General features: G+C 41.0%; 1 protein-coding gene across 8 annotated transcripts in view; it reads left to right on the top strand.

Annotated features, from left to right (window-relative positions):
• The window catches only part of raskol (Ras GTPase-activating protein raskol), a 257001-nt gene that overhangs the window by 119318 nt on the left and 122076 nt on the right, over window positions 1–15607 (top strand). For 5 of the 8 annotated variants that reach the window (XM_069112675.1, XM_069112677.1, XM_069112671.1 and 2 more), the window contains one exon: window positions 8826–8894. The exons of 1 other annotated variant lie outside the window; for it this stretch is intronic. In XM_069112675.1, coding sequence (XP_068968776.1) covers window positions 8826–8894 — 69 coding nt within the window. Of the gene's footprint in view, window positions 1–2858; window positions 2976–8825; window positions 8895–15607 lie in introns of all 8 variants that reach the window. 2 more of the 8 variants (XM_069112669.1, XM_069112674.1) reach the window with 1 other exon arrangement.

The following is a 15607-nucleotide window of genomic DNA, read 5'->3' as shown; positions in this document are numbered from 1 at the left end:
GTCGACGTTTAAGCGACGATACAACTTTTACGATCGCTCGTCGTAATCGTTAAGAAGAGCAAAGAAAAAGCGCGTAGCTTCCCATTTGCAACCTTGCGATTTCTGCGTCGTAGAGTGATATATCTGGCGGCAATCGTGTTCTACAAAGGCTCGAGTTTGCAGCTAGCGGAAAGTCTTCTGGCACGATTTCTACGGTGGAAAAGCGAAAGAACGGCGTGGCGCGTGCGACGAAAGAGTGGAGAATGCGAAAAGAAAGGGGCGAACGAGGGTCTGGCGACATCTGCCGAAACATCGTACGAGAGTAGAAAGGCGGATCGCGAAGGCGAGAAACAGCGATCGAGGGGCGTGCTCGTTGAACGGAGACGAGAAACGATGGAGCGGAGAGTGGCTGCTGGAAGCGCGGCAGGGGATGATAGAGGGAAGCGGCGCGAGAAACGCCGACACCGGAGGATCTTAATTGAAACGTCCGTACGGTTTAATTAAAAATCACTGTCGGTTGCGATCCCGCGGTGAAATCGCTCTCGAGTTAGCCTTCGGGGATTGGCGTGTTCGCTCGTCTCTCTATCGACAGATGCGTTTGCATCCGTTTCGCCGATAAATTCCGAATATCGTCGACGAAACGTTTCGTCTCTCGACGCTGTTGTCAAATCTGCGTCTTAACGCGGCAGATTCCTCGGAAATTCAGAGTTTGGTCCGGTCTTGAATACGCAGAGTCTAGCTTCGATTTACGGAGTTGCTCTTCGGTTGCTGTTCGCCGATCGTCCCGGCATCGAAAGATCGAGTTCCAGAGCGCTTTCGCGCAAGGTCGAAAGGGGGAAGAAGAATAAAAGGACGAGGTTAGAACGCGGTGGTCGGTGCTTTGGTAACTCAAGGAGACAATGCTGGCTGTAACACGATCTGACGTTGCTTTGCTTCGGTTACACGGGGTATAACTTAACCACCGGAGTATGTATATCGTTGCTTAATCGCGACTACAACGCCACGGCTTGCTCGCCTCGAACTCGATTAGCTGCCGCCACGGCGCACAGGTTTCGACCGGAATAATTGCTCCGCGGACCGATTCGATTCTGGACAATCGTACCAAGGACGAGCCTCGAAGAGCTGGCAAAAATTTTAGTCGAGCATCGATATAGATCGATTTTAAGGGACAGGCCGCGTAATCCGCGGCTACGGTCGATCCTCTGTACCGATATTAATAACTTGAACGGGTCGTTCAAACGGGCCAAATAATATCCGATTGCTATAGGTATAGGTCCGTAAGATAGTCGCGAGAGACGAAGGAACGTCGGAAGTAGTCGATTATTTCTGGCTGGTCGAACTATCGATGCCATTGATTTTGAAGAAAAAAGCAAGCCGGACGTTGTGCCGTGCCAACGGAGGTATCGTCTTATCGGACGTTGGGTTAGGTGCATCCTTTGCTCCTCCTACGTTGTCGCATGACTCAACCTCCTTGTACGGCCAGCGTGAATACCCTGACGCTACACGCAGCAAATGCATCGTAGTTACCACGCTGATGGCCTTTTCTCATTACGTGCCACGCCTTTGCTCCTTCCTTCTCTGCTCTCCCCACTTACTACTCCTTCCGAACGAGCTTTATTAGCAGTTTTCTATTAACCGTTCTCACGCTCTATCGCGTAATTTGTCACAGCGGCGCGTACGTAATGTAGGGCGCAAACTTGCAATATGATTTATACGTAAGTCTATTTCACGAACGTCTAAAGAGCCTGCTAACTAATTTATATCTTAACGAAGTATATCAATTATCCTTGGCGAGACGTTCTTAGTCTCGACGCGAAAGGAACCGACCAAGTTTCATCGATCGACCTGTTTCTCTCTATTCCTCGCCCGCCTCTTATCCGGAATACGCGGTTATTAGTTTCGAAGCGTTGAAAGTTGTTGGAATAAACGGAAACTAGATCGCGGAAGAAAGTTTTATCGCGCGTCAGCCGACGAAAGTCTAGAAACGTAATATCTGGAGTTAGCTCGTCTCAGGAGCGAAGGAATCGTAAGGTGTTCGGGCACGTTTTGCGCGCTATCTTCTCTATTAATTAGAAGCGATGGGCGATAAAAGGGCAGCACAGCACGTTTCCGAAAGCGCTTGTGGAAACTCGACGGAGGAGTAAAGGACCCCGTCCGCGTCCGCGACAAAACTCGAAGCTGTTTGCCATAGCGCGCGATACAGAGCGAAATAACTGTAACGCGATGAGAACGAGCGCGAATTCCATCGAATTGAGTCTAGTAGCGCGAACGAACGAACGTTTAGACGTTAGACGCTTTGATCGCCTGTGCGTACCGCAGCTGCATCCACGATGCACGCACCGCGAACAAGATAGGCTTACGGACGCGTGTTTCCGTGTTTCGCGGCTCTTTTATCTCTCGCAGTTACAGCGGCTCTCACTTTGAACGAACGCCAGCGCTGTTCGCGTGAATGGAACTCGATGAGAATTAGGCGAAAAATTAAGATGTTTTTTTCCGTAAATCCGGCGAACTGAACAAAGTCGGCGAAAGCCGGTCAAAGCGTTTACCGTGGATATGTTCGAAATAAATACGTTACTCTTAAAATACTGTTTATTTATTATCTTGCCATTCCGTGTAATTTCTAGCATAACTTTACATAATTTTTGCTTGGAACTTTCAGCTTGATTCTATTTCGTTGCTCTATTCTTATTTCGCAAATGTCACGCTAATCTTCCATCGCTGCTTTTCTTTCGTGTATCTGTATATCCTTTTCTTCGTCTTATTTCGCGCGAGTAAACGTTCCGCGTTCCTTTCGGTTCTTTTAGAAATTTCGCTTAATTTAATCGATCTAACTACGCTATAAATGTAATTGTGTTGAAATGATTGTGATGTTTATATAGCGCTATTGCTAAGAAGGGTGTCCACCCTTCCAAGAAGAGGGTTACAACAGAGACATACATTGGATCCCGAATTGTCCTCGTTAAGCGAACACGATTCCAATCGTCTTATCGTGGAGCGTAAGTGGGACATTCAGAACACTAGTTTTTCTCTTTCTTTATTTTTTTAATTGTAAGTACGATACGATAAGTACGATGAATGATAGATTCAACAACTTCCTTCTTTTTCGCACAATCTTCTTAATTCCTTGTTACGATGTGCGTATCTGTTATTAATTCTTCGTTCGACGCGAAGATTGCGATGCGAAGATGTTTTGATCGCGTTAAATCCTGTGATTTGTTTAAAATATCATCCGACATGATTTTAAATACGATCCTTTCGTCCTACGTATATTCCTTTTTCTTAGCGCGTTTCTTAATTGCGTGCAATACAAGCATTGGAGAATCGAACATTTGCTGTATCTGCCTAAAGTTGAATGATATAGTTAATCGTATAATTATAATTAAGTTACGAGAAGCATGCTGTAGCGAAGGATACTCATTTTGCATCTGATTATTGTACTTGGAACGTAGGAAGATTAAAATAGCTGTAGTCGAGTACCGAACGAATGTTAAATAACATTGATAAATAGACATCGTGGTATCGTAAATAATGTACACGATCGAGCATGAACGTATTTTCCATTCCATTGTTTCCAGCTGTATTCGTCGTTTTAAAATTTACAAATTATTCGCTGTATTTTCGATAGAAATTTACCGCACATCCCGGTAATCTATTTCAGAAACCGACCAGAGCGTATCGTCACCAAATAACTCCCCTATAAAACCATCCTTCCGCGATACACTTTGCTTCTTCCAAATCTAAAGGAACTTCTTTCTGAAATCGACGAACAACGCGCCGACCTACTTCCTCGCCGAGTTCCACGTCGAGTTTCGAACTCGATAAAAGCTCCGAAAGATCGATAGAACGAAAATCCTTCGACGTCTAATTCTCCTCTACTTTCGACTTACCCGTGCTCCTAATCTTATCTTCTTCGAACGTTTCGTCTCGAGTGGAACAGAAAGAAAACGGCTTCAAACGAGAAAAGAGAAGGAAAAAGGGACGAAGAGAGAACCGATCTGTGCGTGTGTTTCTTTCCCGGTTTCCTTGGTCCATGCAGCGTGTGGAAACGGTTTTTCGTCTGTTTACGCGAGAAGATCCGCGCGTTTGGAGACGGGCCAGCGATATTTTTACGTTTCGCCATTCTCGATTGGCGGAAACTGGCGCAACGGAACCGCAATACGGACCGAACCGAGCCGTTCCTGGAAGTAAGAAACTTCCCTGGAATCCGGATTTCCACGCGACGGCAAAAGGAATTTCTCTCGGCCCTGGCATTCGTATTCCGCTCGCGCGTCGACCGACCCATATTCCTCGCCGTTTCGAATTTCAGCTACCGATGCGACGTCGATGTCGAACAACCTTGGTTTCCTGACGTTTTTACGTAATACCCAGCAAATAGCTTTTCCATGGATTCCTTTTTGGCCGAGTCCCCGACGATGTACGGAGCTTATCGTTGGCCTGGTTTCTAGTAGCTGCGGATAATCTATCTTGAACGGGGCGTTAGCAACGCGCGGCTCGATGCTCGGGCTCGTGTACGATCTTCTGCTATTAACCCTCCACTGACTCTTCCGTCAATTTGGCGGCTTGTAGCGACTATAAAAGCACGATACGTTCTGTACGTCGCTTTATTATTTCAAGAATTATCAGTACAAATACGTTTTTCCCCCCAGAAACAGAATAGGTAAGTACCGAGACCGACGTACGAAATCTCTACGTATGTATTAGAAAAAAAAAAAAAAAAAAATTAGTGACATCACAAAAATTTCTCTACTCGTACCGTTTCTACTTTGAGCCTTTCGCTTGCGGCCGATGCGAACGATCTTACAAAAATACTTACCCCTTTTTCGTATATGTATTTACATACGCATGTAAGAATTCAAAGGTCCAAGTTTGTCAGAACCTATGAGAAATTCGATCGGATTACGAGGTTAAACGTTTCGCTATTTTAGATACTTTTAAGTGTCATTTCTTTGGAGAACTATGTCGTTACGAGTTATCGTTGACCCACTTTTCGTATCTCTTAGTATGCATATGCGTGAGGATACGATACTAGCAAAAGTTATTTGTGTTGATAGCCGTTTACATTTCGTGCAGTTCGCTGCGTTCGCTCTTATTATCTTTCTTGCCTTTTCAACATTCCTTTTTCCACTCTAATTATTCATTCAGATTGTCGCTACTATTTCATTCAGGCTGTAAAACGTTGTTCCTCTGATAGCTTTGCTTCAATTTTTGCGGCCGTTGAAATATACTTCGCGTAGTATTATATATTCAAAGTTTCATGGAACTAATTTTCATGGAAACGTTCGTAAATAAATAAATAAATTTATAAATTTATTTACATATATATATGCATTTAGAACATCGTTGGGATATATAACGTATAAAGAGATATAACGTCGTCGACGCGTGAAATATTATTTTTCCATAGTTTGGTATCTTTAGATTCTAGTCTGAAGACGATACGACGCAAATTTTGTCCGTTTAATCGTTATAGAACACGATGAAGATATATTTTAAGGAATACGTTTTTGTAGGATAGAAAAGAAACGAGCGAGAAGCAAAGTCGTCGTTTCTTCCGCGCGTTAATAAAATCTAGCGTATCCCGAGAAAGCGTGAAGAATTAACAGCTTGTTAGAAGACCGCCGATTCTGGCAAGACATTCGCAAATGCCTTGGCAGGGTAACGAGAATTATATATTTCGTTTGCAGTGTCAAGCGAACTGAAGCGCCAACAGGTACGCGATAGGCTAGAAAAATTGCGCGTGAACGCGGGAAGTCGAAGGAAGTGGAGCGGCCGCGTGGAAATTGGAGGAGTCGAACACAGCTTTCACCTGGTTACGCAAAAATGCGGAGCTCGAAACACGAAACAATGACCGAGCCGCGTGCTAATGTCCGATTTAACTGCGACAAAAAGTTCGCTTTTCTCACCCGAGAGCTCCTTCTATTCGTTTTACCGTGGAAAAATATCACATGCGAGTTTTCTTTCCGAGTTTTTACCTCTGGTCGAGCAACTGCGGTCTCTATTAGGTGGATGCAAAAGTTGGTTGGACGTTGAACGCGCTAGAAAAATACAGCTATCCTGTTTTATGATAAACGTCGATACTGGATAATTTAGAAAAAAAGGATCTACCTACGCTAGCGCGAATCGAAAGTTTCGAATCGTTGACTTTTGAATACAAAGGGCGTTTGAATTTTTGAACGAAAAATATACAGATAGATATTTGGATTTTTCTAGAATATATCGTATATTTTTCACCACGGTATTGTTCCCTTTGAATATTTCTATCGTGCGGTCGTTATTTAAACCATTGCAGGCATTGTCCTTTTTTCAAACCGTAACAATTTCGATGGAATAACGATAAAAGGCAACGTAGATCGTTCAATTCTATTTTCTATCTTTTACGTGCACACTTTTTACAAGGTTTCGAGTCTTTTTCGTCGAGCATTTAGCTCGTACGCACCGACCTATATTTATTCCATAATCAACTTGGTTCGGGTCAGTAGAAAGGACCTTCGTACGCAGTTTTGTGGAAAAAGTTGAAAGCTTCGCAACGAGCTGGAAATTATATTTTAGTAATATTCGTGCGTGGATAACGGCGAATAATTAGTCAGAAAATTGTTCAAAAACTCGTATAATACCTTTTCTGGTTGTCAAAGAAGATACGCGAAATAAACCCCAAAAATTAATTACTACTGTAAGGTCCACTCGTGAAATAGCGTTCAAATAGGAAGGTACGTACGTATTTGGTTTCCAAAGCGAGCATTCTGTGTACACGCCGTTAATTCGTTTCGTTAATTCTAATACCTCGTTGTTTCTGGGAACAATGGCAATTTCAACTTACCTGTCAGAAACCTGTCCAATTTGAAACATTTGTTGCACGAACGTTCAAAAATTCAATCGGGGATCACAAACAGCAATTTGGTCGGTCGGCAAACAACGATGCCACGAAATGAAAATCAATTTCACAGTAGACGCGATTCGACGAAACGCGAGCAAAAGTCAAAGGTGAATTAATTAACGGCGACCTGGTTATCCTTTGGTGTCGGGCGTCACCGGCAAATAAGCGTTGAATTTCATGTAATTAACGGCATACGTCGTCGTCGTATTATGCACGTTTATGAAAACGAGCCTCGTCCGTTAGATGTTTCCTTTTTGACAATTGTGAGACTAATCGCTGCCTCTTGTAAGTACGTTTTCCGTTTTAAAGAAATTCAAATTATGTTGACTACATATAGCCCTCATTTAAAACAGAATTCGGCGTATATAAAATATTTGACGCGGTGATTTGTTAATTTTGCCTCCTGGAATCAATCTCGAGTATTTACGACACGCGTATTGTTCCTTATTTGTAGACTATAATCGCCCAAGTGTATGTATTATTAAAAAAAAAAAAAAAAAAAAAAAATACTGCACTTGCTTGCCACCATACTCGACATCCGATACGAAGGAAAGATGAATTAACGCAACAAAATCCGCGAGGTAACCTCGTATTTCAGAATTCCGTGTTAATTATGCATGTTACAATGGCGCGAGTTCTACGAGTAAGTGGAAAGTTGTCCGATATTCCGCTACGATAGCGGTTCAATTAATCCATGATGCAATGAATATTGTTTTCCTTCTTCCTCCGATCGTTAACGAAAGAATAACGGCGGTCGTCGATTACAACGTCCTCGGCTTGCGTTTCGAGGTGACGGCTGCTTAATTGTTCACGACGAAAACCGCGGATTATACGATCAAGCTGATAAAGATCAGGGTCATCGAAGCAGCTTAATTGTTTCGCACAATCTTGCACCGGCCTCTCGCCGTTGCGTTGTTCACACGACCGTACCATATACATTTGTACATTTGCATCGTGTGTGTCGTGTATACGCTACACACCTGTGTTTCGAATAGATCGACTCTATCATCGTTCTTGAAATTTTTGTTCGATACAAATACTTTTCGGACGATTCTATACCTGGATCGCCCAGAGGGTTGCCGAGATTAGTTCGATGAAGAGGATTGCCCTCTCTCGAACGATCACCGGATATTGATTGTATCGTGCATGGCGTATCATTGACTCGAACAGAACTCGATAGAGGAAACACTCTCGTTAATTTTCAGCTCTACTCGTTCTAGGGCGGCCCGACTGTCGTTGGTAATTGCGAAACGAATGTTTAAGGGAGATTATTGCGAATCGCGTAAGAGCACGTGTAATGTCGTTGACAGACACACCAGTACCAACTGATATTTTGCATATCCATATGATTTAAGATCAACGATATGAGTTAAAGACGTCGGATTACTGTGTTACGTCGATTTCTTTAATTTATCACGTAGATGTTTAGAATTACACATTGCGACCTGTAATTTATTTTCATGGTTGGTAACTTAGGATTCGTTTGTCCCTTTGTAGTAAACTCTAATTTTCTGTGCATGTATGTTACATTATATTTATAATAATACTAATAACAAATGTTACGTAATAGTATCTAGCTATTCGATAGAAGGTTTATCGATACGTCAAACTTTATACGAATTGTATTACAATTATGAACACGTACAATATATATTACGTTCTAAAAATTACTCGTATAAAAATGTTTACAGTTTATACGTTTATAGATTTCGTTTTCTTTTTAATCTCGATCTAACTTAGCTAATTGCACTCCAAAAACACTGGTCTTGACTTCGATTTAACATTCCGAGAGGAAAACGTAATCAATTAATTCTATATACGTTAAATTCTATTATCACCGAAGTTCTCGCTTTTCCGATATTTCGATCATAAACGTAAAATTATAAAATTTGTATGAAATATCTTGGAAAAGATGTTTTATAAAAGAGAACGAATGTATTTAACCGTAATTTTACGTCTTCTTCTGTTACAGGTGAGTTAAAGTCCTTGTCCTTGCCAAGGGGATTTCCGCCAGAATTAGCGGTGAAGGAGGATGACAAAGGTAAAGAAACGAGCAGCCCATTAGCTGCACACTCGATCACCGTTAATCGCAAATTTTATTACCAGCTGAGCCAGCTGAGAATGCAAACGCTAACTATAGATATGATTGTTCCGCGAGAACGCGTCGGTGCACTTTCTCGATAATCGTGGGTAGATTCAAAGGTTTACAGATGCCTTGCTTTATTTTATAATTATATTTATAAACATGTTGGGCTTGAAAGCTAATCTGCTACATATGGCGATTCTCTCGCGGGTACTAGTTTACAAAATTGGCCAAAGCGATCCTTTCACGATCGAAGGTTCGTTCACAATTACGGTGGAAAATCATCGCGAGATTCTTGTAGGTACAATTTGTCATTTCTCGGTACAATATATCTCGGTGAAATATTTGAAAGTATATCCAGCAATTTCACCACCTTTATAGCTATTATTACGCTATTTTGTAGGTGATTCGATCAAAGTTAATAACTATAATATATTTGTTTATTATATGTTTCGCTGACACGTTTTCCTCTCTATCCATTTTCAGAAAATTTGTTCTTTTAATGAAAATTTTCTTGAACACCGTTTAGGAAAGCAAAAATGTGCATGCGTTATTCCATAAACTATCAGAATTACCTCTTTTATCTACTTGTATTAAGTCGCAGACTCCTGGACAATAATCAAATACATTTATCAGGACATGTGTTAATTATAATTAATTATCATTTATTTCAGCATAGTTGCTTAACGAGGTCATAGATGATTTCGCTTAACAGCGTATATCGTGCAAATTAATTAAGAAATTGGCAAAACAAAATTACACGCTAAGACTCGACACTGTGATCATTCCGTGGAAAAAGCAGCCCAACAAATATTATGCAGTTAAGGTTGTATCGGTGGACAAAAGCTGAATCATCATTGTTATTGATTCTTAAATAAACGATAGATAAACAAAATTATAACGCGCAATAAATAGCTAAAGTAAACATAACAATAATATGTTCGCGAATGTTCAACGGTGGTAAAATGTTTGTACCGGTATAATATAGATGCTGTAATTAGAATAACTTTATTTTATCGTTAGATTTATAATTAGCACTTATCGAGTGATACATCGAACGACAAATGACAAATTGAACTCGAGTTTTTGTTTTCGTAGGCAGCGATTTATTTCCCAAGTGAACCAATAATTTTATGCCGTCTTATAGTTTACCTAACGACCAATAATTATGACTTTTAACATGCGAACAGTCGAGTTTATGAAATAATAAAAGCCTTTTCTGTTTCTGTAAACACGGTCTCCAGTACATACGTATACATGCCTATATTGCTACAAACTAATGAAACTGGTTCTAGAATTTGTGCAGGGAATTTTTGTTTTTCTTTTCTGAATGCTCACTCTTAATGGCTCTTAAGCAAAAAAAAGAACCGATATCTTTTACAATTTACCTCTATACAGCGATTAAAATCACAGCATTCCTTCTATAAACACATTAAAATAGATGGTTCAGCATTTCTCTCTTGATGACAATCCGAGACTTGTGTAGGCTGCTATACCGTACTATACTATACTATACTATGCTATGTTCGGCATACTCTCCTTTTCCTTACTTTTTTTCTTGCTCAGAAATTAAAAAGCAAAAAAAAAAAAAAAATAGCATTATAATAATAAGAATAAAAAATATTCCTTGCCCGTTAGTCTGTCTTTCTACTGGTATAGAGTCTAGTTTAGATAATCGGAAATCCCTGGTATCGATGTTTCTCATTCCTGTACTAGTTAGAACACATTTACGTTCGACTGATTTGCGTAAGGCTGTTGCTCAATTATTCAAATACGTGCATATGCGGCCGCGATTCTACTTGCAGCTGCTGTTTGTAGAAGCAAATGAGCAGACCAGCGTGTTTCCGCTCGCACGCGTTCGACATGCAACGAATAGGAACTCGTGTCTCTCCTTTTCGATGAATCGCCTTCGACGCTCGATCCCTATGTTCCTACAATTTTCTACCTTTATACTTTTTTTCTTCTTTTCTTTTTATTTGTCTTTAGTATTATTAAGTTATCGAGCATTCTCATTCTTCGAGTATTTGCTCGCAAACCGCATAATTTCCCCTTAATTCCGTATCATTTTACCTTTTTACCTAAGCGAATTTACCTTTCTGCATCCACGAATGTCGAATACTGGGTGGAAACAAAGTGCTCATTACCGGCGTATCTTTTTCTCTGGTTTCGCTCTGGCGAAGGAGTCTTCTACGGTCGTACAATCTATGTAGGTACAAGTAAATTGCTTTCAGTTAACCGCGGAATCATTTGTGGATCAAGTTTTTGGAGCGAGAGATCAAGCAAATTTCCTTTCGCCGTAACTTCCAATTACGAATATCCTTGTATTAATGCAAGGTTGCCGATGCGTTGTCAATTGCATACGAAGTAGAGGAAATTTTTCTTAAGATTACCTGGCCGGTATTGATCGAAGGCGAAACAAATTTCCCACTTGTTTCAGTCGTGGTAAAAATAATTGTTTTTGCGCGAAACGAGTCTAAACTTCGATTTCGCTAAATTGAACAAGTTGACGGTATAATTTTCGTTCTTTGAATTTATTCTCTGCGGCGATCGAAGCGGTTGTTGACGCCATTTCGTTGAAACCGTTCGCAAGTTTCTGGCACGATCTTAAATTTTGTAAATTTTACTTCCTCGCCAAAGCGTTACGTCACCACCTGGCCTCGACTAACGCAAGCGAGTTCCGCGTAAATCGGGTTGGCCATCGAAGTTTCGAGGAACGTTACAGCTTCGTTGTATAACTTTTGCTCGCATGGAAATTAGCTGTTGGCATCGGTCTCGAGCAACCACCGCGCGACTATTTCATTGATGTAACTTTGAACGAAGAAGTTGAGCCACGGTTAACAGCTCTCTCGCGGAAACAGAATTTCACTCTGCCTTACAATGAACTTTGGGGCCGCCTTATTACTAACAAACTCAATAGGTACCGAATAGTATTGAAAACATTTGTCTTACGCTAAAGTTGCTAATATCCTTTAAATATTCAACACCTATAATAAAAAATTCTTAACCAATAAACTTTATATTATACGTGCATATGTAGCAGGATACGTAACAGGATTCTACGTGATATTTTATATCGTATAAGTAAAATTTTCAAACTCTCGATGAGCTTTATCTTGCAGTCACCTTATTACTATCCATAGCTTGAAATTACTCACGTTCTCTCTGCTGCTGTCCCCCCCCCCTCCCCCCGGCGCGCTATTCAATCTGCCGCTAGTATCAAAATTGCACTTGCTTTCACGAAAACAATCCTTCGCACTCGTTTGGCGTTCGATTCTCGAAGAACTACGCAAAGTTCGCGTAACATCCTATCGGGCGAGTTCTTCGAGTATCTCGACCGTTATTGTCGCCGACCGCACTACTGGTGATCACTGTTAACCCGTATTTATGATGCGGCATGGCCAGGAGCCAGATTAATGCGTCAAAGTTACGTGGTGCTGTGTCGTCGCTCGTGTATATGAGCGTACAAGTGCATCGGGGCATGTATCGATGATACGTATTCACGTGGCACGCGTGTAGGTAGGTTTAGGCGTTTTAAAAAGTGCATGTTTCATTGACCGATCGTTTCTCTCGGTCACTGGATCGTGAGTTTCGCGTAGCCGAAGAGGAATTTATTTCGGCGATTCATGTCCAACGTAACGATTAGCAAACGCTTCGTAGATTTTAAACGTCAACTAATACGTTGATTAATTCGAATGTGCATTAGAAGCAATTGCAAAAATAGGTAGGCACAAAGAATTTTAGAAATATACACCTGTACATGTAAATAAAATATTATTTGATATTGAAAACAATAACTAAAATTCTGTACCAAAATAACAATAAAAATTTGTTGGTGTACTATTTCAAATCGTCTGTTGAACTCATTGCGCATCGTCTGAGAATATCTCAAATCCGTGACAAGAATTTGCACAAAGGAAAGTTCCGTCGAACTTTAACGTTCTCGTACCTCAAAGAAGGAGTAAACGCAATCTTATTACGAAGAAAGTACAAAAGTATTCCTGCGGGAACGTGATTAAACTTTCGAAACGTCGAATATATTGCGTAGCTGCCTCTCGTTCGGGTCTTAACGTTCCCAACCTTCCTCGTCTTTGGATCTTCCGTTCATTTGCGTTGCTCTATTTGCAACATGCATTGGCCCATCCATTCTCTTCGTCGAGTTGTCCTTTCTGGTTACCTTCTGTGACTACGTCAAATGCAAAGGTAATTTCGTAGGTGTCAACGGGTCAAGTACCGAAGCAATGACGAACCAACAGGAAGAGAGCACTTAGGGTGGAATAATAAGGAACTTCGTTGCGGTAACAACGAACACCGAGTTCACTGAGAATGTTGTCCAATCTTGGAGAAAGTAGCAGTTAATTGTAACCGTTCCCGTCTATCTTTGTGAACAAGTATATCGTTGTTGTCATTGTACATATGTATTACCAAGTACCTATTCGGTAGATGTTAAAATATATAATTGTTTTATGATTTAATTTAAACACCAGCTGCTGAAGCTGGCAAGTGAAATTTAATTCTGGAATTTAGTTAGAAAGGAAAAGTATTGCTTTAATTACTTGTTTAGACCTCTTCTGCACAGTTTAGAAGAAAGGTATAGAACGAAGATAGCGAGTCACTAGATATTGACAAGTTTATGTATCGATTATTTTAGACAATCGATAGATTAATTTAATACTCGATTGATCTTTAAAGTTGTTTCAATTTAGTAACAAAATACTCAAATAAGGCTACCCTTATTTACTCTACAGTAAGACTTGAAAAGAAATCGGAAAATTCTTCTGGAAAACGTAAATTTCTGTCGATGCAATGTAAGTTTTTCGTCGTGCCGCTCGACCTTTAAAATCAACGTTAAACAAACATCTGTCGTGTTTATGAACACGCAGTGCACGCGTGCTACTGACGTCGCGTCGAGGGGATCTGTTTCAAGCAAAGCAACAAGCTCCCTTTAAGGGATATTCGGTTACATCAGGATGAACAGGCAGCCATGAAAGCATCGAAGAAGTTTTGCCTTTCTACGCTACAACTGCGTGCGCATGTATCCTCGAAAATAAAAGTAGAATGACCGCGTTAGCATACGCGAGTCGTGACAAGAAAAGCTCGCAGAAGCAACTCTCGCCGAATCTAGCCTCGGCGTGTCCCGTGTCAAACTCCTAAGTGGCCGACATTTCGTGGAAATGTTTCTTTCCTGGAAGTGAAACTCGGACAAAATCATGCCCCTTGCTCGCGAACGAAATAAACGCGAACATGCAATATCGCAGAATTGCATATTTTCCTCCTCTTTCTGTGTACGCCCGCCGGAAACTTTGTTGGTAACTTCGATATACGTTTTCGAAAACGACAATCTGTCTTTGAGATAAGGTTTTAGCATACTTCTAGCAATAGTATTCCTCGTTTGTTGTTGTTGAATCCCCAGAATTTCTCGAAGCAAGTGCTACGTAATACGGCTCATAGTCGTTCGCGACTAACTTGTTCGAACGAATCAACTACCAAATATTAATTCGACGGGTAATCGGTTGAAATACGTAGCTGCCGTCGTCGTGACCGATTTCGGTGTTACCATAGTCGAGATGGAATCGAACAGCAATCTTTAGCAATTGCGTAACTTGGGAACAAAACGACAGAAATCGTGGCCCGTGTTTGCTCCGCACCATTTATCAAGCGAATCCATGCGATTCGTCGGACGAACTTTGCTGTTTCGTTTTGCTCTATCGACCACGGTTCGATCTCTGCGTCGACGTCGCGACGCGACCTGTTTTTACAAAGTTTCTTGCATAGGAAAAGGAAGAAGATCAAATGCAGATTTCGGACAATTTCTACCGCACTTGTACTTCGTTTGAATATGTAACTTGTTTGGGAAGCAAATCGAAAAACAACTTGTATTCTTCCGAAACTATTTTCACTTTTTGATTCTTGTTTGGTGTTAATACGCTTAGAATAACGATATTCCAAATTATTAAATCGAACTTATACAACTCCGTTTAGTCAAGACTTGCAAAATGTTGATCAACTTCCTCGTTCGGAAAGAGTTTTTCCGTAGAAAGGAAGTTTTTCAGGAAAGAGACAGCTAACGTGAGCGAATAAATTGAACGTGACAATGGCTTTTTTTCGGAGGAACTTTTATGGTATTGTACATTGACTGTTACACGTACGGGTATTCCCCGTACATAGATATATAGGTCTATATATATGTAGCCTCTACATTTATCAACGTTCTTCTACTACGATTATAGTAACGAAGCGAAGAGGATGAAACTCCACTGCGACAAACAATTTACGTTCGATCAAAGAGAAAAGCTCTTAAGTCCGCAAGAACGAAAAAACGAAGTAAACCGAAACCAAGCCCAAACCACGCAGCGAATCAAACTGCGGTGTTCATATGGGAAAAAGTATAATCACTGAACGTAACGGTTGAAACGGTCCTCGACCTTTGACGTAAGAAAGAACGAATACACGATTCAATTACCATTAAGTATTTCATTTTATATCTCGGCAAATTTTCTTTGCGACGAGCATGACGATCCATCGGATGGATCCCATCTCCGCGCCTTTAGCGCCTGGCGAACGAAACGGATCGCTAAGATAGCCATTGCGCCCATTGCACCCGTTGCTAAAAATAATACGTCGTACGGCACGGCTATAAGCGCAATACGGACCGGTGGTCTCGCGTGTGGCGC

The sequence above is a fragment of the Bombus flavifrons genome, chromosome 5, assembly GCF_040668555.2.
Source record: "Bombus flavifrons isolate JBK064 chromosome 5, iyBomFlav1_principal, whole genome shotgun sequence".
Lineage (NCBI taxonomy): Eukaryota > Metazoa > Arthropoda > Insecta > Hymenoptera > Apidae > Bombus > Bombus flavifrons.
Note: the sequence above shows the minus strand (reverse complement) of the source record. Positions and strands in the feature narration are given on the sequence as shown.